At 34.0% G+C, this 23,871-nt stretch overlaps 4 protein-coding genes across 4 annotated transcripts; 2 read left to right on the forward strand and 2 right to left on the reverse strand.

The window, feature by feature from the left end:
- Positions 1–1,945: 1,945 nt before the first annotated feature.
- LOC133332797 (splicing factor U2AF 50 kDa subunit-like) lies at positions 1,946–8,389 on the reverse strand. The gene is made up of 4 exons (XM_061541169.1): positions 7,761–8,389; positions 7,595–7,680; positions 2,484–2,606; positions 1,946–2,419 (listed from the first exon to the last, which is right to left on the reverse strand). The coding sequence occupies exons 1-4, from the start codon at positions 8,281–8,283 to the stop codon at positions 1,958–1,960; spliced, it is 1,194 nt and encodes a 397-aa protein (XP_061397153.1). The 5' UTR covers positions 8,284–8,389; the 3' UTR covers positions 1,946–1,957.
- A 3,928-nt stretch (positions 8,390–12,317) lies between these two features.
- LOC133332793 (cell cycle checkpoint protein RAD17) lies at positions 12,318–17,409 on the reverse strand. Its single transcript, XM_061541166.1, has 4 exons — positions 17,284–17,409; positions 13,340–14,022; positions 12,797–13,278; positions 12,318–12,730 (listed from the first exon to the last, which is right to left on the reverse strand). The coding sequence occupies exons 1-4, from the start codon at positions 17,407–17,409 to the stop codon at positions 12,318–12,320; spliced, it is 1,704 nt and encodes a 567-aa protein (XP_061397150.1).
- LOC133332798 (splicing factor U2AF 50 kDa subunit) lies at positions 17,232–21,472 on the forward strand. The gene is made up of 5 exons (XM_061541170.1): positions 17,232–17,816; positions 17,893–17,981; positions 19,801–19,923; positions 20,001–20,123; positions 21,130–21,472. The coding sequence occupies exons 1-5, from the start codon at positions 17,408–17,410 to the stop codon at positions 21,469–21,471; spliced, it is 1,086 nt and encodes a 361-aa protein (XP_061397154.1). The 5' UTR covers positions 17,232–17,407; the 3' UTR covers position 21,472.
- Positions 21,473–22,337: 865 nt separating this feature from the next.
- Positions 22,338–22,790, forward strand: LOC133332794 (uncharacterized sugar kinase YeiI-like). The gene has a single exon (XM_061541167.1). The coding sequence runs from the start codon at positions 22,338–22,340 to the stop codon at positions 22,788–22,790; it is 453 nt and encodes a 150-aa protein (XP_061397151.1).
- Positions 22,791–23,871: the final 1,081 nt, after the last annotated feature.

Consider the following 23,871-nt stretch of genomic DNA (forward strand, 5'->3'; position numbering starts at 1 on the left):
ATTTATATATCATATGGGCTTTTTAACTTTTTTACCGGATTAACCTACTTTATGAGGATTTATTTTACACATATAGGGTAAGCGCACCAGTAGTCGGCACTTCAAGGATTGTCGCATTTTAAACGCGTGCATTTTTTCACGACATTGTATTTAGGTTCATCTGTTTCGAAATTTTGAATTAATCTGGAATACAAATTTGTTGAATTTATTTGTATTAACGTATTTTTTGTACCCTTCACCACACTGGGGTACAGAGTATTATGTCTTTGTGCATATGTTTGTAACAGGCACAAGGAATCAAAATAGACGCATGTTTGCTTTTGAGAATGTGCATAGAATCACTTTTTGAGTCGATTTTTGTATGTACGTCCGTCTGTATAAGTTAAATTGTAAACAAAGTACAAGTCGCATTTATGACTGAATTGAAATTGAGAAAATCGGTTCAGATTTAGATATAGCTCCCATATATATTTTCGTCCGATTTAATATAAATGGTGTACAAATGTCCCTATATATCTTTCGATTTGAACGAAATTTGGCACATCGTAATGAATTAGGTCTAGAATGTGTTAAGTTTGCTAAAAAATGGATATGCATATATACCAAAATCAATATATATCTTTCGATTTGCATGAAATTTGACATAGCGTAATTAATTAAGTCTGGAATGTTGTGTGTTATGTTGCCTGAAAATCGGTTCAGATTAAGATAAAACTCCGATATATATTTTCGTCCGATAATATTAATGTATAATGGAAATTTGGCACATCGTAATGAATTAGGTCTAGAATGTGTTAAGTTTGCTAAAAAACGGTTCAGATTTAGATATAGCTCCCATATATATTTATATTAAATGGTTTCTGTCGGAAATATTAATAATTTCTAATCAAATCAAATAGCGAATTCGCATTTTATTAATTTTGCAGGTTTAGAGATATGTGACAGAATTGGACTGTTCATTTGGTAAATCTATGGACTATTTTTCTACTTCCTCCATTCCTTCTTATACCACCTCTACAAAGGGTCGATATTTTGAAAACTTGTACATCTCATATACATCTTATACACTTGGCACACTGTAATATGTTTACCTTACCAAGATTATATCGTCAGACCACTTCTCTCTGTTATCAACCCTATCCCTACCGACACAACCAAATACAAATTTAATAGCGTTCTAAATCGCTATCCAGAGAGCTTTTTTCTCTGAATCCCGAATAGGTTCATATTATTTCAAACCCCTCACAAGGCACATTCACTCAAATGTCCTTCCGAAATCATAAATCGCCGTGACTCAATTTCGGCGGTTACCAGATTTTAATTAAAAAGCTTTCTATATTGTTTATAGTTCTTCCCCATTTCCGGCGTTTCAGTATATATTTGTTATTGCAATATTTTCAGATTTTTCCTATACCATACCATTTTTAATCAAATAATAAATAAAAATTAATAAATATTTTTGTTGTAGTTACGCTTTATTGTGGATAAATTAATTTATTTTATATTTCTCTTTTTCGTGGCATGAACGCTTTAACCTCTCTGCTACACACGCGAAAAAAATATATGTATATATCATGTATGCAAATATATTATTAAACTAGCTTAAAATGTAACAAAAAAGTGAGAGAAGAGAACATTTTGTCAATCATCATACATACATCAATCATATAAAAGAATGAAATATATTTATATATAGGAAAATACCTACAAATATATAATATATATGCGTACATAAAACGCCCAAAATACGATAATATTTATATATATACTATATGAAAATATTTTTGTTGATGTTAAATAAAGTAATTTTATGTTTTCTATACGAACATTTATGTTCACTCAAAAAAATATTTGTGTTTTTTTAAAGTCTGTTATCCCGTCAGGTGGATGCCCCAAAACTTTTATTTCATTTTGTTGGTTAGTTAAAACATTTCAGTTGTTGTTGTTTTTTATTTGTTTAGAATTCACGACGATGATACTTATCTGGGTCAAAGTATGATGTGACAACAACACGATCGCTGAATTTACGTCCCGTCAATGCCTGCTGGGCCTTTTGACAATCCATAACCGAATTGAATTCGACAAACACTTTACCACACCCGGGTACATCGACACCCTCTATGGGTCGTGGTATTTCAACACTACGCACAACACCGTATTTATTACATTCCTCCTTGATGTCCTCCAGGATATCCTCATATTCCTCCTCGTCACGCAATTCATCGGGTGTAACCATATTGAGAAGACACAAAACTTCGGTGGGTGGACCAGAAATACCCAACATTGCCAGACCGGGTACTTGAATGGTAACTGGAGCTGCTGTTGCTGAATTGTTTTGGGCATTTTTGGCTCCTACACTGGCACGCTGTACAATGAGCTTTTTATCGCCCAATTGCATACCATTTAGACCGGCAATGGCCTGCCAAACGAGAAAAAAGGAATTTATTAAAAAATAAGTAAAATTTTCAAATAAAAAAAATTACCTGATCTGTTATGGTGTGATCAACATATTCGGTAAAAGCATAACCCTTGCTCAAACCGGTGCCAGTGTCCTTAACCAAATTAAAGGCCCTTAGTTGGCCAAATGACAAGAGCAGCTCTTTAACCTGTGATAAATCGAGAGAAAGGGAAACAAAAATATTGACATTAAATTTTTTTTGGAATAACTATAAAACAAAAAATAAAAACAACAATAATCGTAATATGCAAAAGTTCTGTTTTTTGTTGCAGTGAAAACCTCCTTTGTGTTTTTTTATAAGAACAACCCGCCGCCGAATGGGAATGGAACCTAAAAAAATAATACGCGCTAAATATTTATTTGTTTCACGACGTCACGGTATTTTGCTGCCGTTTCGGAAATACCGATTACCTGCTGTTTCATTTCGTATAACTTTTGGGCTAAAAATTTGACTAAATTTGGGGAGGAAATGTGTACATATAGTTTTTTTCTATTGTGTTGTTTTTTCCTGTAAAAATCAAAAAAGAAACTTGCCTTTTTTGCATGGAGATGGGTATGCTACGAAAAGTAATTGGTTGGCGTTTAGTGTGTGTCTGAGAAATCGTCTGCTCTGCAGTACTAGGAGGAGGCATTGGCTTTGGTTTTTTGTTTGTTTGGTTGACATGTAGTAGTAGTAGGGCGAATATCGGAATGAAGGACTCAAAACAAGTGTGTAACAACAAAAATAATTCGAATGTTACGGCACAACAACAACACCACCACAACCGCCACCTAAGCTGCAAGAATACCACGAAATTATTAATATAGGTGTTTAATAATTAAGACAAAAAAACAAACAACAAAAGTTCCATAGTTCTTTTGAGCTGCAAAAAATGTTTATTTATATAGCCTGTAATAAAACGTTATATAAACGAAGAAGTAATACAATTTTGTATTCGCATTTGCAGCCATTACTTCTTTTGTTTTTGTTAAGAAAAGTCTTGGTCTTTGCATAGCTGAAACAAAAACAACAATTTATATTCTAAAAAAATACCGCTGAGCTAAAGCTGCAAAAAAATAATAAACACACATAACCATTTATTGCTGAAAGAACCTATAAACGGGGTATTGCATTTTCCATCACCATCCCAAATATAAACCAAAGCTGAAACAGAATTTTTTAGATAATTTACATCTCCAAACAGGCTAGGGAAAATCTATATACATTGTGTATATAATATTGTTGCATCTCCACACTTTTTTTACTATTATAGATTTTTTTCCACAAAGTAGTTTTACGCTGAAACAAAAACAACTGCAATTTTTTTTTGTTTAATCAAAAGATTAAGGTACAGTTACATAGAGAAGTTTCGACTAAATTCTTGTAACTAGATATCTACCACCATATAAAGTTGACTCCAGATCCTTTCGAATATTAATGGTTAATGGTTAAGATGGATTTAAACGTTTTCCGAACTGTATAAATTGGACTCGTGCTATATATGTCGATAGTCAAGCCGTCCTTCATGGAAAATAAATTCGAAAACACAAAGTGAGTAAGTGAGAATGCGTTTTAACCATTTACTAACACGAGAGGTTTACTAACTCGGAAGACAAACTGAGACAAATTCAAAGACAAAACAGCATCCTCAATCCTGGGTCATAAAGATCTCAAAACGGTTGAGGAAGAGCTACTCTTTTGAAGAGCTATAGGGCTTCATGTCCTTTAACAAACCCTGGGAAAATATCTCAGCCATTATGGTGGTCACAAAACCTTGCAGCCTTGCAGACAAAACTCAGTACAGATTGGGACGTTTAACTTCAACCACTTCTCTCGTTGTAAGGACCATAATGAGGATGTGCAGTGTGCGCATCAACATATGGTTCGAAAGAGGGAGGAGGAGATGCTGATAGAAAACACTATAAGTTATCCAAAACTGGTATGGGCGATAAATAGTTTTCATTCCTATAAGGCCAATTTGGTATAATACCGGCCATGCTGCAACATGCAGATGAACGAGTATTAGCCTCTCTGCAAGACATTTTTAGGGCTTGTCTACTTCTATCGTACATACCTAGTCTATGTACAGAGGAAATAGTGACCATCATCCCGAAATCCGCGAATCCGAATCATACGCTACCAAAGGACTATAGACCGATTAGCCTCTCATCCTTTCTAAATTACTAAACTCAGAAATTAGAAATACTATTGATCAAAAAAAATTAGCAACTCCCAGCATGCCTACATCAAAGGCCAATCAGTGGATACGGCCTTACAAGAGGTGGTTGGACGCATTGAGAAGAATAAGGAGTCATCCGTCTACACTTTGGCAGAGGTCCTTGATAATGAGGGAGCTTTAAACAATGTGAAGCTAGAGGCATCTATTCTGCTCTCGTAAGCTCAGGTATCCCCTCACTTCTAACGGGCTGGATATATAGAATGATGGAAAGCAAAATTATCAACTCATCCTTAGGAGAGTTCCGTGAGGAAGTCTGTCAACAGAGGCACACTACAGGGAGGAGTATTACCTCCCCTTCTGTGGCTTCCTGTGATAAATGAGATACTGCTGAAATTAGATCATTTTAAAAATTAAAGGTTGTAGCATATGCCAAGACTACATCTTGCTGGTTGGTGGGAAATTTCTAATGACCATTTCAGATATTATGGAGGGCGCCCATTCAACTCTGTCCAACTGGGCACACGCCAAGGGTCTTGGTGTAAAAGAGAATTGGTGCTATTCACTAGGAAACATAAGATTCCTAGTTTCCGCTTGCCATCTTTGGGAGGAGTGACCCTATCCCTCTCTGAAGAAGCAAAATACCTTGGTGCAATGCTTGACCGCAAATTAACGTGGAATAGGAATGTTGGGGAACACTCTAAGAAAGGACTGATAGCACTCTACTTTTGCAAGAACTCCATAGGAAAGAGCTGGGACTAAGACCAGAGATCATACACTGGCTGTATGTGACGGTCGTTCTCCCCATTCTTACATATGGTTGCCTTGTATGGTGGCAGGGGGTCAACAAAAAGATACTGTTGACAAAATTAGATTCAGTGTAGAGATCCTCTTCGCTGACTAGCGGAGCACTAAAAAGCACACCGCAAGTAGCGATCTTGAATCTCCAACCACTGGACATTCTAATTAAATTCCAGGCTGCTAGATGTGCCCTGAGGCTCCGAGAAGCGGATGCCTGGAAATAGCTGAACTATGGTCACGCTAGAATCCTCAACATAACGCCTGGCTATGATATATTGAGGAGAAATACTCGCATTAGTGACTATGTTCCCCCTCATAGAGACTTTAATGACATCAGAGTAGATATTCCTAGTAGGGAATGCTGGACTAACTAGGGTATTAAAAGTATTAGGACTTAGGTGGGAAATATTTTCGATGCTATATTTGCGAAGCACTTTAGGTTTCTAATGATGATGTAGATTAAAGCAGGTTCCATAGTAGAAAAGAAACTTAGACACGGTGGAAAGTGAGCACCCACTAGTCTGTGCCGTCTGTAGGTCAGGACTGAACAGCGACACAGGCGATGCTCAATTGTCTCCTCCTCGTCAACACAGAGAGTCTCCAGTAATCAGTAACATCATGATCCCATTTACTGGTAAAGTTCCTGATATTGCAATGACCAGTAATGACTCCTGTCATTACTCTAATTTCAACTTTGCTCCGGTTCGACAGTGTGTTTGTTCTCTTGGTTGACAGAGTCGGGCCAGATAGATCTTGACACATTGGCACATAGCTCCGTTGTGGCAGAGTTCATTGGCTCGTTCGTCGAAGAACGCCCCCAAAGTTCCAAAAAAGTTGACAGATGGGTGGTTTGATTGAGTCATCGATTATTAGATCTGTAGATTGAGATCCTCGTCTAGCTAATTCGTCTGCCTTTTCATTCAATGTTTGGATCAAAGCAGACATGACAATTCACTAGATATTAGATTTTCAAAATGTTGACACTACATAGAAATGGACCGATTAATGCCTTCATCGGACAAGATCTAGACTTGGTAAAAGTATTACAATGTACATGGTTTGAATTAAATCGAAATGCAAAAATATTGATATTGGACTTTCACATTTTAAAATGTTGACTCTTTGTGGGAAGATATCAACATGAGAGGACCGATCAAAATACTACGATATGTCATGTTTAGATGAAATCGAATATTCCGTTAGCTTCATACGAGATTTAAAAAAAATTTCAAATGTAGACTTTGATGAGGCATTCTTGATTTCTTTAGCTTTATCTCCCAATTTGCCCAAGAAAATTTGGAATTTTAACACAATATCAGATTGTTATCCAGGCCTCCTTAGCAGGAGTGTTCATCAAAGTAAAAAATTAGCATGTTGTGTCTCTATAGCTAACAACAAGTTGTTTATCTTTTTTTCTTCTTCTTCGTTACCTAACGTTAAATACAGATCCGAGTTAATTACATTTAAATAGGTACAAGGACATGATCTCAACAATATCTTCTGATCTTTGTCACAAAAATTCAGTGCCATTAGTTACGGTTAAGGAACTGATTGCTTCTATGTTATTAGAAATTAATTATCCTGGAGATAAAAATTCTTCCTCAAGCTAAAAATTAAGTTCGCCGCCATAATCATTGCGCATGAACTAGTTTATAAGGGGTCACAAAATGACTCTAACATGTTATGGCCTTAAAAGTCATCTAAGCATAAAATGTTAATAAAAATAAACTAATTCTGTAACTCTTATCATGCACTGAATAATGAGAAATTATATCTTATATTAATATTGTTCCGAAGGATAATTTTCGATCTCGATAAATTTCACAATTCTATCTCAACATGTCATTCTCTCAAATCGAAACGCGCACTAATTTACGATGGGTGTAAGATATGCAAGGTTGTCGATAGAAAGATCTACAATAAAATTTCGCTATTTTGTTGACAAATAACATTTTTCACCAATACTTGTTATATGCTGCAAAATGTTTAAAGATTTAAGGGTGGTGGTAATGAGAAATAATATTAACAACTTTGTGTACACACACACAACATCCCTTTTTTGTATTGGAAATCTGTGCTGTGGAAAATTGTCAAGGATTAAATGCGATAAGAAATGTGTTAACTTCAAAAATGAAACTAAACATTTCGTCAATGTCGTCAACAGAATGTCATTAAATACCTGTTCCTCGTTCAGATAATTTGGTAAACCACCAATAAATATTTTATGCGGAGAATCTGGAACCACTGTGGAAATAACACCATTTGCTAAAAGGGAGTAACAAATAAACAAAAATAATTAATATTCTATTCAATTATATTTTTCAACAACAACAAAATGAACTTACAAACTGGCTGTGGCATGGGTGAGGCATCAACAACACCCGGCATCGGTTGGTAATCATGCGGTCGACGTATCTTCAAACTTTGCCCCTTAAAGTTAATTCCATCAAATGCCATGGCCTGTGTTGTCTCATCGGTTGAGCGGAATTCAAGGAATGCAAAATTTTTGTCCAAATTTATTTGACAAGCCAACACCGGATTGCCGTCAGCCTGTGCCAAACCGGTCAAATGCATTTGTTGATTAAAAAATTCCATCATTTCTTCTTCGGTAACACCGAACGGTATATTGCCGACATACAAACGACGAGCTTGCCTTGTAATGGTCGAACCGACAACCGGCACAGCGGCTTGCGGAATATCGGGTACAGTATTGGCGGGAATTTGTCCGGATGCTTGCATGGCCTTGTATTGCAGCGGTGTAATATGTTCGAATCCTGGTGGTGGCACATCCCAATACAATGAGGGCTTGCGACGCTTTGTGTTGCCCCTGCCGCGGGGACCACTACTGGCGCCGGGTATATTGGCCATGCCACGCTCATCGCGGCGGTCACGACGATCGCGATCACGGGAACGTGAGCGACGCCTATCGCGAGAGCGTGAACGGCTCCTGTGCCTGCGTCTATCACGATCTACAGAAATTGGCAAGAACAAACATTAATATGTTAATCCATACTTTCGTAGCGTGCTGCAATATCATCTGCAGCTAGCGTGCTTGTATACACATTTTTTGTAAAATGTTCATTAATTTTTGTTTTCGCATCACAGACACACACACACAAAAACTTACCATCTGCACCCATTTTATAGAAATTTATGTGATTTAAATAATATTACGGTCCTTGAAATGTGGGAACCGTATTTTCTAAAGGATTTTGTTAATATACGGAGAAAAATATGCTACAATCGTTTAATGATTTTCCTTAGGGATAAGTAAATCGACTTTCGACCAATGAAGCAAACACAAACACAGGGTGATTCACATATTTCACAATTATGTGATTCTATTACAATTACAGTTGTCAATGCAAGTGAACCATGTTTGTCTTAAGATGTCTGACTACACATCAAGTTTGGTGTGTTAAATTTTAAATTGACATATAGTGTAGAAGCGTTAATAAAACTATAAGCCGCGTTTAGACTTTAGAAGGTAGGCCTTATAAATTAACATTTTTTTTCGTATTATGGTTTGTTATGCCAAAGTCGTATACAAAATGTGTGACTGTTTATGTGATATTTTGAAAAATATATTCTAAAATACATTTGATCAAAGATTAATTTTACAACATTGTAATGAAGAAATTTATTATTTTTCATTATTATTATTCATTTTCCGTGTTTTTTTAGGTTCAAAATATGTCAAATCAACAGAACGAATTGTTGCATTTGTTTTTATTTATTCTGACATTATAGTTCACAACGTAGAGGTATATTTTTTTTAATTTTTCACATGTGTATAGCTGCCGACTGATTACAGTTTTCTTCTCACATCGAAACACATAAGAGGACTTTGAAATTTCAAACAAACCTAACTTTACATGCCAGGCCTGACTACTTGTATGTGTTTCCGGCTTAAACAGGGGCTACTTACAATCGGAATGGAGCACCCCAAACTTGACTGTTTTCTAGGAAACGAACAAACATCTCCTATGCAAATGTCAAATATTGATACTCGAACCTTCTACGGAATAGATCCTATCAACATTTTATTTCCCTGCTTTCTACTTTGTTATCCTCTAAGGATAAACCTAATGGAGTAAAGGTCTCCAAGTGAAAAAATTGCTTACAAAAACTTTTCACCCTTTTTCAGAGATAATTTGACATTGAAGAGGGGTGGTCCGTTTGCTTGGCCCAAATAATTGGTCTGTTCTCGTACTGCAATAATCTACTAATTTTTACTATTTTTTCCGATTTCATAAAGGACAAATTGTTACGTAGTAAAAAATTTTACATTCTTGCAGGTTCTGGAACAGACCAAATGTATATTTATGTTTTATATATTTATACATGGTATAATAATAGGTTCGTTCGTTTACTTTCCCAGTAATATTTACTCAGTAAGAATTTGCCGAGAGTAAATACGAATTTTTCCTTCTCAAGAGAGAAAACGGCAAAAAGTAAACGAACAACATCCAGTAAAAAGATTGTTTCGACACAGCTGATTAAAACAACAAACAAATTGGCGCAAACTAAAAAACAGCATTTTTATTAGAAAAATTGATAACAAGGGAACATTTTAGATTTTTTATAAATACATGCGTTTTCTTCATCCATTTTCCTGTTTAATGATACAAAATCAAAATAAAATTCACAAAAGAATCAATTTGCTTGATAACAATTTCGTTGTTTGTTTACAAAACATAACAAAACAGCTGATTAAATATCAGCTGATGGTACAAGAAAATTTTTACTGAGTAAATTTTCCTTGCAAGAATTTGCAAATACTCAGTAACACAACTGTCAAATCTGCTCTCTCAATTCACTCTCTTTTACTGGACTTTTGGGTAAACGAACAACATTTTGTAATAATTTGTACAAATTCGTTCAAATTATTGAGTAAACGAACGAACCTAATAAAAGGTAACAGCAAGTGTTGTTGTACAAAAAACGATACAACAACTACATGGAAATTTGTTTTTGTAAGTTCTACTAGTGTCAACTCATTTGACAGAAAAATGTAAACAAACAAACAAATTATCATCAAATTATTTTTATTTTGAAAATGAAATATTTTCGAATTCTCAAAATAAAAATTGAAAAACATGAATGAAAATCTATCAAATTTGTATTTCTATCGCTTCCACATCTTTCCTTTAATTGAGCCATTGCCATATACCTATATGTGTAACACATATGAAAATGCTGGGAATAGCGAGTTATTCCTTCAAGAAAGATTTGCTTTCTGAAACTTTCCCAGCAGGCAGATTGAGTAAATTGAATACGGGAGCATATTAATAAAGAACAATTTCAAATTGTATGCGTTTCCAATTTTCCTGTTGGGCGATTTTTAAAAACATAATTTGTCAAATTCATATTCAGCCTTATTCTGGATGTCAATTCCATGTGAATTTACTCGCTCTTTCCCTTCGCCTTATTCTGAACAACATTTTCCAGTGAATTTTTTCGCATTCTCGCTTTCGCCTTATTCTGAATGAAGTTCGAAAGCGAACAAATCCGCTTTGGGGAAAAATTAGGTATTCTGAATTACAGGGAGTAGGAAATTTTGTGCGAAAATTTTCGCTAATAAATTTAAGGGGAGTTGACTACAAAAAAATAAGTAATAACTATTTTTATGAAAAATATTTACACAATACTTATTCTATGACGATTTAGAATATTATAAATGATAGTAAGCAAATTTTTAACTGGAAAACAACCAATAAAATGCCATTGGAAATCCTATTGATAACGATGCATGCTGAAGCAAGTATTGCCAAGAAATGTATAAAGGTAATAAGGAATATTTAAGTCGAGTTTGATTTTTAGAGGCGAAATACAGACATTTTGGGTGAGGATCTGTCTCTCAAGAAAAAAATTTTAAAAATTATGGAAACCCCAAATTTGCCTGATTAGCCGCTTAACAGTGAAAAACTTAAATAAAAATTATGAAAGAACAAAAAAAAAATTTTTTTTAAATTATCGTGTGCATGATTTGATGGAAGAAATAAAGGAGTAGGAGCAAATCATAAAATAACAGGCCATTTTAAGAATCTGAGGAAATAAATATCGAAATTAAATAAAAAGGCACACAATTAGGTAGTGAAATAATAAACTGAATTAATTAATTCAATCGCAGATTTCTTTCCATTATTCGTTGTTGTATTCTCAGTTGTAGTTGTTGCATCAAATTGCATCAAAACAATGAACAGCTGTTTCACATGCCATATTGTAGGTTGCCATATTTTTAAACTTTAATTTATTTTCTTTTAATTACAAAGCATTTATACGGCAGATTATTGATATTTCACATTTTTATTGTTATATAGTTTAAATAACAATAAAAAGTAAAAATTTTTAATAAAAAAATCAAGAAAATGAAATATTGAAAAATATTACACAATTAAATTACAATGGGGCAACACACATTGCAACTTAAATTACAATATGGCCACACACATTACAACTTAAATTACAATATGGCAACACAAATCTATTTTTCAACCACCATTTTCGAAAACTCGAATCAGCATCTCGCATTTTTTGCGTCTCCCTATTCATTCAGAATAAGGCGAGAATGTGAAAGCGAAAAATTTTTTATATGCGAGATATCTCCCAGCGAATATCCAGAATAAGGCTGATTGACACTAGTATTACGTTGGAATCAAATCAGCTGGGATTTGCTGTTACCTTTTATAATTGTACCATGATATTTATATTACAAACTTTTAAGAACAAGCCTGTAAGAACTTCACAATATAGTTTTACAGATTTTACAAATGTATAAACCGATCAGGAAAAAATAAATCATATTTTTATTTAAACAATAATTTATTAAGTGTGTCTTCATTTCGAAATTTACAATTAAATTCTTAATATCTATTCATAATACCAACAAATACAACGATTTATTTTCCAGCCGATGCTATATTTACAAATGTTTTATATTCCATAGCATATTGACTCTTCGATATATTATGATGTGCTGGCAAAAATTTATTATCTTTTGCTGGAATGGTACTATCTGTGTTTAGCCGCTTGGGACCTTTAACTGGCATCCATCCTGATACTGGATTTTTATTTGATAGCATTACATTACGTACAGCCAAATCGAGACCACTTAAAGCTAAGGCATCTTCACGATATTCATTTAAAATTAAATCGCATAAACTAAGACCATTGACAGCATCGACCACATGTTCAATATCTGAGAAATGTGGCAAATAATTGGCGTGTATAAAATCGACAAATTTCTTGGGTTCGGTGACAAAAGCCTGTGCAATATCTGCAGGAGAATGGAGTAAAACATTGGATTCGGTAACTGTAAAGGGAGAAATGCAATGATTATTTTTACGATACTGCAATTTATATTTTGATGGTTACTTACATTTCGGATTAAATATCCTACCCAATGCATGCATCATGGTTACAGATTCATCTCGACCCACTGACTTTAGTGTGGATTGATGTTTTCGTTTTCTCGATGTCTTTTTACTGTTGTCCTGTGAGGATTCTTGTGTGCATTCCACCGGTTTGGTCAACAATTGTGGTGCACCTTTCAGCGATGAAAAATGTAAATTAATCAGAGCATTTCGTATGTCACCCTGGGCAGATAGTATTATTGAATCCATTAATTCTGTTGAGGGTGGACGATACAGATCATTGTATGGTGGTTGACGCATTAACGTACAGAAACGTTTCATGGCTGTTTGCATTAATGTTGTGGCCACTGGATTCAGACTGATGTGGTTGATGAGAAATTTCTGTTTCAGCTGATCATTGAATATGTTGTAGCTTAAATTTAGACCACGTCTTTTGGTGTCTGTTACAATGAATACAAGAGGGGCTTTACCATAGATGGCATAATCACTGTAGAAAGAACATATTTTTTTAGAAATAATTAAAAAAAGCAACCTTGCCTTTTACTTACTCAAGTATCGCTTCAAGTGCTGTGGGATCCCTTAACAGAAAATTTGGAAAATCTTCTACAAGCAATAAACGCTTATCGTTACCGGCCATCTCCAAGAGTGATCTATAGCGTGAAGCTTTAAAAAGAAAAGCCTTAAACGTATCAACTTGTGAACTTGTAAAATTCGATTCTCCATACACTTGATCACCCAAATTATAAATCATTTCTTGATCAATGGGATTGGTCCATTCCTGAATGGTATAACCCGTATCTTTGGCTAGAACTTGTACAGCAGCTGTTTTGCCACAGCCCGAAGGTCCGGTCAACAAACACAATTGAGCTGGTCGTTTTTTCTTTTTCATAATTTCGCAATGTTTCAGCCACTGTTCGAATTCTTGTATCTTTTTTGGATGTACCGCCAAATCTTCAGTCTTCTTGGGAGCGTATAAATCAATCCAATTTTCAGTAGTAATACAGATATTGGATGGCATAGCTGTCGATTTCTTTTGCTTCGATTTATCATCTTCATCATCGCTATCTAAATTCACGACAGCGGTTACTTGTTGTGGTCGTTCATTTGTAGATCTACTCCGTAATGATCTCTTTGCCTTGGGTTTATCTGCAATTCCGGGACTAGCTACTGAATTATTGTTATTATTCGTTTCCGTTGGTAATTGGGAGAATACCGACTTAACCCATGTTTTCTGGAAATATTGGAAGGGTATTATTGAATATCAAATTGAATATGTTCATGCTAAATACCTTCCTAGTATTCATTGCAAATTTGCCAATTTAATTTTGTTAATAAACAAACAGATAAAGACCCGGAATAAAATCGTTCAATATAATGATTCACCGACTAAAGCCAAGTGAACCCAATTTTGTCAAGCCACTGTAAAATGATAACACATCTCTCGCTAGTCTATGAGTCTGTTCACATGCACAAAAAATAATAGACATTTAATTTTTATGAGGTTCCGCAACATAGCAAATATAATATATATAAACGTGTGGGCCACACGATATATTCCAAATTTGACAGTACATATGACATTGATGGCTCGAATGTAAACAGTTAATTATAAAAGGTAGGGTATCTTTTGTCAACAAAGGGAAAATACACCTCTACCATGTGGGCTATATCGTCAAAATAAATGGAAACAAACTGGTGGTAGCGCTGTTAATACTCGATAATAACTTAAAATACCAAAATAACTTAAAACACAAAAATGCAAAAAAAAAACACTCTTGGTCCAAAGATGTCAGATAAGAATGGTTTTTGGAAATTCGTACTAGAACGGTACGAAACGTTCTAAAAAGTACTGCATATGGTATTATTTGTATTTGGGGAACCGATAGAGCTAGAACTCTTAAATTTGAAATGAGGGTCAATTATGGAGTGTAGAATAGATGAAGCAAAGAGTTTTTTTTGGAGTTTGAACTATAATTAGCATGTGAATGGGTAGAGCTAAAAACATGAAATTTGGAATGCGAGGTGATTGATGTGGTTTTCAAATCGTGTACTCATGTATAAACAAAATATTACTAATACTAATTTAATTGGAGGTCCAAATGGAGCTGGAATCCTGAAATTTGAAATTAACATTACCGCCGGAGTGTAGGATTGGACTTTTTACGTGTTTTCGGATTTTTTTTTTACTTATGTGTACGAAAAATACTAAATTGTACTATAATTGGTACAATTTGTATTTGATTGAACAAAAAAGCTGGGATTCTGAAATTTGGAGTTATTATCATTGTTGGGGTGTAGGATTGGGGTGTATAGAAAATTAAAAAAAAAAAAATCGTGCTAATAGATTATATTTGACGTATAAGCAATGGAATTGTCATTTGAGATCGAGTGGATTTCGTAAATCTAAACATTTAGGATTATTGTTGGGATGTAGGATTGGGCTATGTGGGAAATTCGTATTAATGTGTACTAAATGGTACCAACATTTGGATTGGGAGAACCGATAGTGCTGGAATCTTAAAATTTGATGTTAGGATCACTGTTGGGGTGTAGGATTGGGCTTTGTAGAAAGTTTTGGAAATTCGTACTAATGTGTACTAAATGAGATCGAGCGATTTCGTAAATCTAAACGTACATTAGGATTATTATTGGGATGTAGGATTGGGCTATGTAGAAAATTCGTACTAATGTGTACTAAATGGTACCAAATTTGGATTTAGGTGAACCAATACAGCTGGAATCCTGTTAAGACAATTTTGTATAATTGTACTAATCTGTACAAATTTGTACCAAATGTGGATCTAAATTGTTAATAATGGTCGGTATTGGGTTTTAAATACTACATTCGGTAACGAAGTAGCGGATATATGCTAGTAAGTTAATATTTTGGTGTAGAACAAGTAACAAAAGTTTGATAAATAAACTCTGATGACATGAATAGTTTTGTATAATTTTGGTTAATTCATGTACGTAATTCTAAGAAAGAACTACGATGTTCAAATGCCTGTAAGAACATGGCATTAATTCATATACGTAAGTCTTGATTTAGATTAGGCGAGTTTACTTGCGGCAATTCTTCTATTTTGAACTTGCTTCATGCGTCTATACAAGGCAATTCGGTTTCCAAAATATTTTTCTATTTGTTGTTTTTTCACATTTAAATATATATAAAATGTCAACAAAGACGAAATACACAAAACGAATTGCTAGAAAATTGTCGGTACGAGCAATTTTTTTCACTTCTATTCTCCTTGCCCCTCTCTCCTACAAACAAAGACTTGCCGCAAGTAAACTCGCCTAATCTAAATCAGGACTAATTCGTTTTGAAAACTACATTTGTTATGTCCCAATTAATATTAGGCGAGTTTAATTGCGGCAAGTCTTTGTTTGAAGGAGAGAGGGGCAAGGGGAATAGAAATGAAAAATGTTGTTGTTAGTTCTACTAGTGTCAACTCATTTCACAGAAAAATGTAAACAAACAAACAAATTATCATCAAATTATTTTTATTTTGAAAATGGAATATTTTCGAATCCTCAAAATAAAAATTGAAAAACATGAATGAAAATCTATCAAATTTATATTTCTATCGCTTCCACATCTTTCCTTTAATTGAGCCATTGCCATATACCTATATGTGTAACACATATGACAATGCTGGGAATAGCGAGTAATTCCTTCAAGAAAGATTTGCTTCCTCAAACTTTCCCAGCAGGCAGATTGAGTAAATTGAATACGGGAGCACATTAATAAAGAACAATTTCGAATTGTATGCGTTCCCAATTTTCCTGTTGGGTGATTTTTAAAAACATAATTTGTCAAATTTATATTGACACTAGTATTACGTTGAAATCAAATCAGCTGGGATTTGCTGTTACCTTTTATAATTGTACCATGTATAGAGGCATGGAGCAAGTTCAAAAGAGAACGATAAAAATTGCCGCAAGTAAACTCGCCTAATATAAATCAGGACGATAGTGCTGCCATTATTGCCGGGTAGAGGTATCCCTAATCGGCAATTCTCGCCATGTCTCTTTCTCAACAATGCACTTTTCTGCTTTGAGTTCCTTTTTTATCGACCATTTCTTCTTGTTACCCTTTTTGGTGGAACGTTTTTATTTTTTTCGGCGTCACTCACATCTAGAAAAAGTTTCTAGAAAGAAAAATCTCATCGGGAAAAGAAGTAACGACTTCAAGAAAATTGTATTTTTAAAAATAAAAAATAATAATAAATATCTATTTGATATACTCATTTGGATTAAGCTGCTGGAAATCATTTAACAAGAAGTAAAACAACAAAGAATAAGAAAATGGGTTACGATGGTAGGAATTAATGAAAAGACCAAGCATTAGTTGTAATAGATATGTAATCAATTTTTTTTTCACAGGACGTAAAAGACATCGAACACATTCTCGGTCGCGTTCTCGTTCACGATCGCGATCCCGTTCCAGATCAAGGTCACGTTCCCGAGAACGTTTCTATCGCAAAAGTACTAAATCCCGCGATCGTGACCGTTCCCGTGATCGTTCACGAGAACGTCGACCACACAAATCATATCGACGCAAACCATCCCTATACTGGGATGTACCACCACCCGGTTTTGAACACATAACTCCCATGCAGTACAAAGCAATGCAGGCTTCTGGACAGATACCACCCAATACTGTACCAGAAGTACCACAAGCTGCTGTACCCGTTGTCGGTTCGACAATAGCCCGGCAAGCTCGCCGTTTATATGTTGGCAATATACCATTTGGTGTTACCGAAGATGAAATGATGGAATTCTTTAATCAACAAATGCATTTGGTTGGTTTAGCCCAGGCCGAGGGTAACCCCGTCTTGGCATGTCAAATTAATTTGGATAAGAATTTCGCATTCCTGGAATTTCGTTCGATCGATGAGACCAGTCAGGCGATGGCTTTCGATGGCATTAATTTCAAGGGTCAAGTTTTGAAGATTCGCCGTCCACACGATTATCAACCATTGCCGGGAACAACAGATACGAAAATTATACCAACACTTGCTTGTATGTATAAAAAAACAACATTAATTGAATTCTTATTGATTTGAAATATATGTATTTTTTTAATGCTAATTTTCAGCTAAAGTGGTAACCATATCCACTGTTGTACCCGATTCCCCACATAAAATATTTATTGGTGGACTTCCCAATTATTTGGGTGACGACCAGGTAAGTAGATTAATTTGCTGTTTCTGCGAAATAATTGAAATGGTTGGAATTGTTTTATTAGTTTAAAAATATTTTCATTTTCCATTTGCAGTTTATAAAAAAATTCTGTTATTTTAGAGCTTATGATTAATTATAAGCCATAGGAATTATTACAAAGACAAGCTATGTTTTTGGTATATTGGATGCCATGGAAAAGATAATGTGTTCGCCTCGAAATATGGAGGCATATTCCGTACTGTTGAAGTAGAATCCTGAGTCCATATATCTGTTATATGCAGGAGAGATTTCGTCATATTTCCGATAATGCCTTCAAATTTCTCATAGACCAAGAATGTTTCAAATAATTGATTAAAGAATCAAATCAAAACATATGAAGAGTTATAATCAATAGGAATTATTACAAGAACAAGCTATGTTATTGGAATATTGTGTACCATAGAATGGAAAACGGGACTGCCTCGAAATTTCGATGCATATTGCTTACTGTTGTAGAATCGGTTCAGATTTAGATATAGCTCCCTTATATATTTTCGTTCGGTTTAATGTAAATGGTGTACCAAAGTCCCTATATATAATTCGACTTGAACGAAATTTGGCATTTTAATTGGGTTTATATTAATGTGTGTTAAGTTTCGTGGAAATCGGTTCAGATGTAGATATAGCTTTTCGTCCCATTTAATGTAAATGGTGTATCAATGTTCCTATATATCTTTCGATTTGGATGCAATTTGGCACAACGTACAGAATTAAGTCTAGAACAGTGTGTGTTAAGTTTCTTGAAAATCGGTTCAGATTTAGATATAGGTCCCATAGATATTTTCTTTCGATTTAATGTAAATGGTGTACTAAAGTCCCTGTATTTCATTCGATTTGGATGCAATTTGGAACAATGTACTGAATTAAGTCTAGAATAATATGTGTTAAGCTTCGTGAAAATTGGTTCAGATTTATATATAGCTCCCTTATATATTTCATTCCGATTTAATGTAAATGTTGTACTAAAGTCCCAGTATTTCTTTCGATTTGGATGCAATTTGGCTGGCTCTACGCTATAAATTGTAACGATTTCTCGACAGTTCTTCTCTTCTATCGCAAAATCATAAATGTTATGTGGAGTTTTCTTAAGCGATGTTTGTAGAAGTTGAATTTGAATTCTGGCCACTCCTTCTGGAACTACTATTTTTTACTTTTTTCAGCAAAAAATATATATCTCAATTTCAGCGAAAATAAAACTTTTCCTTTTCAGCAGTAAAACAAAAGTCTACATTTCAGCAAAATTAAAATTCCTCTTTTTTCAGAAAAAAAGATTCTCATTTTCAGCAAAAAAATATTTTATATTTCCTCCTTCTTTCAGCGACAGTTCTTTTCAGCATATGATTTTGTTGTTGTTAAACATTTACTGATGTGTTTTTTTATTCGTTTATATAATTGTAGATTAGTATGTGCAACTCAGCGAATGCGACAAGCTTTGTCATTAAAAATATGAGTATTTCTTTCAAAAAATTGTTTTATTTAGTATAAACAAAACAAAAAACAAAGAAAAGAATTGAAAACACTTTACAGTCATAAACACAATGGTCCTCCAATTGCATTGTTATACCTATCTTCCTCTAAAGAAATTTATCATAAAAGGCAAGTTGTGTTTATATATATGAAAATAATGCATAAACCATAATATTATTGCCATGGGCAATAACAAATAACAAATGCAATTAGTTTAAAGAATAACTAATTATAACAAAACATAACAAATATTTAATTACAAATCCCCTGAAATCCGTTTATTTAATTTGTTTTTATTTTAACTTTTTTTGTTTAGGTTAAGGAGCTACTTTTATCCTTTGGCCAATTGCGAGCTTTTAATTTAGTTAAAGATGCTTCAACTGGCTTAAGCAAGGGCTATGCCTTTTGTGAATATGTGGATTTAAGCATAACAGATCAGGTAATTTAAATTGCTAGTACATATTTGATTAACATCATTGAAAACAACTTACATAATTTCAATTTATTTTTATATAGGCAATTGCTGGCTTGAATGGCATGCAATTGGGCGAAAAGAAACTGATTGTACAAAGGGCGAGCGTTGGTGCCAAGAATGCACAAAATAATGCAACTGCTGTGGCTGCACCAGTCACAATACAGGTAAAAAATGAAATATTTTTTAATTGTATATGACACAAGTTATCAAGGGGTAAACATTACAATGTACAGCGTACTGTATTGGATCTAGAATGATGTGTGTTAAGTTTCCTGAAAATCGGTCCAGATTTAATGATATAAGTCCCTATATATATTTGCACGAAATTTGGCATAGCGTAATGTATTAGGATGTAATGTGTGTTGTAAACGGTGATATATCATATAGTCCCTATAAATCTTTCGATTCACACGAAATTTGGCATAGCGTAATGAATTAGGTGTAGAATGATGTGTGTTAAATTTCCTGAAAATCGGTTCAGATTTAGATAATAGCTCCTATATATTGTTTCTTCCGATTTTATGTAAATTGTGCACTAAAGACCCAAAGTTTGTCCGATTGCCATACAATTTTGTACAATGAACTGCAGTTAATATAAGTTAATTTCTGTGCAAGTCTCATTGAAATCGGTTGAGATTTTGATATAGCTTCTACGCATATATTTTCGTCCGATTTTAAACAAAATTGACACAAACATAACCTAGAAGTTGGATATACATAAATGCTTCACCAAGGTGGGTCCAATCGGCACAAAATTTTGCACTATGTACTGAAGTTACTATAACATAACGTGTGGCAAGTTTAGTTGAAATTGGTACTGATTTAGATATAGCTTCCATAATTAGTTTCGTCCGATTTTAAGTGAATGGTTCACCAAAGACCCAAAGGTAGGCCGATTGACACAAAATTTTGCACAACGTACTGAAGTTAATACAAATTTGCGTGGATTTAAAAAATATATTTTGCGCATTTTTTAAAAATAATTTTAAAGGCATGGATTTGTTTGCTTTAAAGAATGTTTTTAAAGGACAATCAATAAAAATCTTCTCTAAAGGTTTACTTTGAAAAATTTATAATTAAAAAATCTAATCTATAATGACCCCCTTAAATTTATTTTATTTATTTATTATTTTTTTTTAATTATTTCTTAATTATACTTATTTTCAACAGGTCCCTGGCCTATCCAATTTCATTTCATCCGGCCCACCCACTGAGGTATTGTGTCTGCTCAATATGGTCACACCAGATGAATTACGCGACGAAGAAGAATACGAAGATATTCTCGAAGATATTAAGGAAGAATGCAATAAATACGGTGTGGTACGTAGCGTTGAAATACCACGACCTATTGACGGTGTAGATGTTCCCGGTTTGGGTAAAGTATTTGTCGAATTTAATTCTGTAATGGATTGTCAGAAGGCTCAACAGGCGTTGACGGGTCGTAAATTTAGTGATCGTGTTGTAGTTACATCATACTTTGATCCGGATAAATATCATCGTCGGGAATTTTAAATTCGAAACAAGCAAACAAAAACAACCAAACTTCTTGTCATCTCACAATTTCTTTTTCCCTGCTATTTGTCGTAGTTTTAAGTTACTTTTCTTTCACACATACATCCCCAAAAATATATGAATATTTTTGTTTGTACAAATAATTTTTATCGAATAAAAATTAATTACTATCAATTTAAAACATCCACATTCAAGTAATTTTGCTAAGGCTGTGAATATTTGTTATAGATTTGTGGTAAGAAATTCAGTTACCGTTCCTCTGTTGCTATAAATGGTGCATATTCCTTGTCAGCGTGCGGCATACTCATTGCACTCAGTTGCATATCTCACGGCTACATTCTAACAACTTTGTATATATTTCCACTGTATATTGCTTCCATTTTAAAATCAACCTGGCTACTGGAAAATTACCAAAATGCAATAATAATCTAAAAGATGTTTTTTTTTACATTGGTCAAAATATAGAATTATAAGGAATTCATCCAGTAACAATCCAGTAACTCTCTCATTTTACTCTATTTTATTAAACAAACACCCTCCAGTAACATTTGGTAACAATTGTTACTAAATATCGAATTAACAGACACAACTTGTGATAGATGAATTTTTTAGTACCCAAGGGTTTATGAGCTGTTGCAGTTTAACAGTAAACGATGAACAGTCAGTACACGAACCGTTAATTGGGAATCCCCTTTAAAGTTATATTTCGCACTTATCGCAATAAACCCATATCATTCTTTTGGCAAACATTATTTTCCGTTGAATTCTGTTATCGAACAATTTACTTGTTATTACTGCTGACTGTCCAAGTTAGTTTGCTGTATACGCTTGATAAGAACTAACCTGCGAATAACTTCAAAATATCAATGGAAAACAAAGAAGAGGAGAAATTACCCGTGGTTATTGGGGCTTCCATATTTGACATTAAAATATCTATTTGCGATGATGACATACCCATAACAATGGATGGTGCCATGTACAAGGGAAAACAACCTATACAAACAGCTGGAGGTGTGGGGAAAAATTTAGCCGAATCCATATACAAACTATACGGAAAAATAAATTTCATTTCGGTAATTGGTGATGATATTATGGGTGAATCTTTACTTCAACTATTGCCGGAAGCGTTAAGATGTAACGTGGAAAAAATGCACGGTTATCCAACTGCCTCTCGTACTACCATCGTTGATAAGAATGGTGATGTCAAGCTGAAATTATGTGACATGGAAATTTACAATGTAGATATGATTCGTACTCATACTAATTTATTATATTTAGCATGTGTAATCATAATCGATGGACATTTACCAGTACGTTAAATAACTAGGATTTTAATGGCGGCTGAGAAGGAAAAAATCCCGGTATTTTATGAACCAACCGATTTGCGAGTTTCTAGGAAGATTTTCTGTGCAAATATAGGTGTTTATACCAATACTATACGTCTTATAACACCCAATTATGCTGAACTACAAGATATGGTCAAAGCACTGTATAGAGAGGACTATACATTCGAAAACATTGATTTGAATAATATCGAAGAATCTCTGAAATCGGTTAAGAGGATGCTAGAAGCAGTAGCACATTTGTTTGATTGTGTTGTGGTTACATTGGGTCAACGTGGTATTGTATTATCTCTGAATTCATCCGTTAATCCATATACACAATCGTTATTTGTCAAACAAAAATACATTTTCGATCCAACTAGCAATCCCGAATTATCAAAACAAATAATATTTTTTCCAACTCCGGTGGTAGTTGAAAATATTGTCAGCCCTTCTGTTGCGGGAGATAACTTTGCTGGTGGTTTTATTTCAGGACTATTAAGGGAATTCACCGTAATCCAATCTATTGACTTGGGATTTCATGCAGCTACACACGCTATGAAGACAGCAATTGTAAAAAGCAATTTTCCACTACCAGAATATCAAATGTGGCTATATCCATTGTTAAGAAAACCAGGTAGTCTTAATGAAAAACTGTTGAGTTGAGAAGTTGTTAAAATGTTTAAAAATTGTGCGTTATCTTTTGTTTATAAATCAATGTATTTCTATATTTAAAGATCAATACATGTAAACTAACTAACTAATATATTATTCTACTAAAGAATGATCATTTATAATATTTATACCAAGGAAATGACCACGCCTAAAACAAGGTCAAACAGTGTGTCCAGCTGACTAGCAACATTGTCTCAATCAAATATAAAATGTATTTTTTGTTTCGGCCATTTTTTGTATATTTAAGGACAGTTGTTTTCGACTTATTTGTATTAAATTGTCTTGTTTGGAAAAGTGACAAACAAGTATTTGTTTATCAGAAGCTGTATTTATAAGAATTTAATAAATCCAATAGATCTAAATGGTCAATTCCCGTGCACAAAAAAGGAGACAAGACGATATG

The sequence above is a fragment of the Musca vetustissima genome, unplaced genomic scaffold, assembly GCF_032173495.1.
Source record: "Musca vetustissima isolate MV318-11 ecotype Yass unplaced genomic scaffold, APGP_CSIRO_Mvet_v1 utg37694, whole genome shotgun sequence".
NCBI classification, from domain to species: domain Eukaryota; kingdom Metazoa; phylum Arthropoda; class Insecta; order Diptera; family Muscidae; genus Musca; species Musca vetustissima.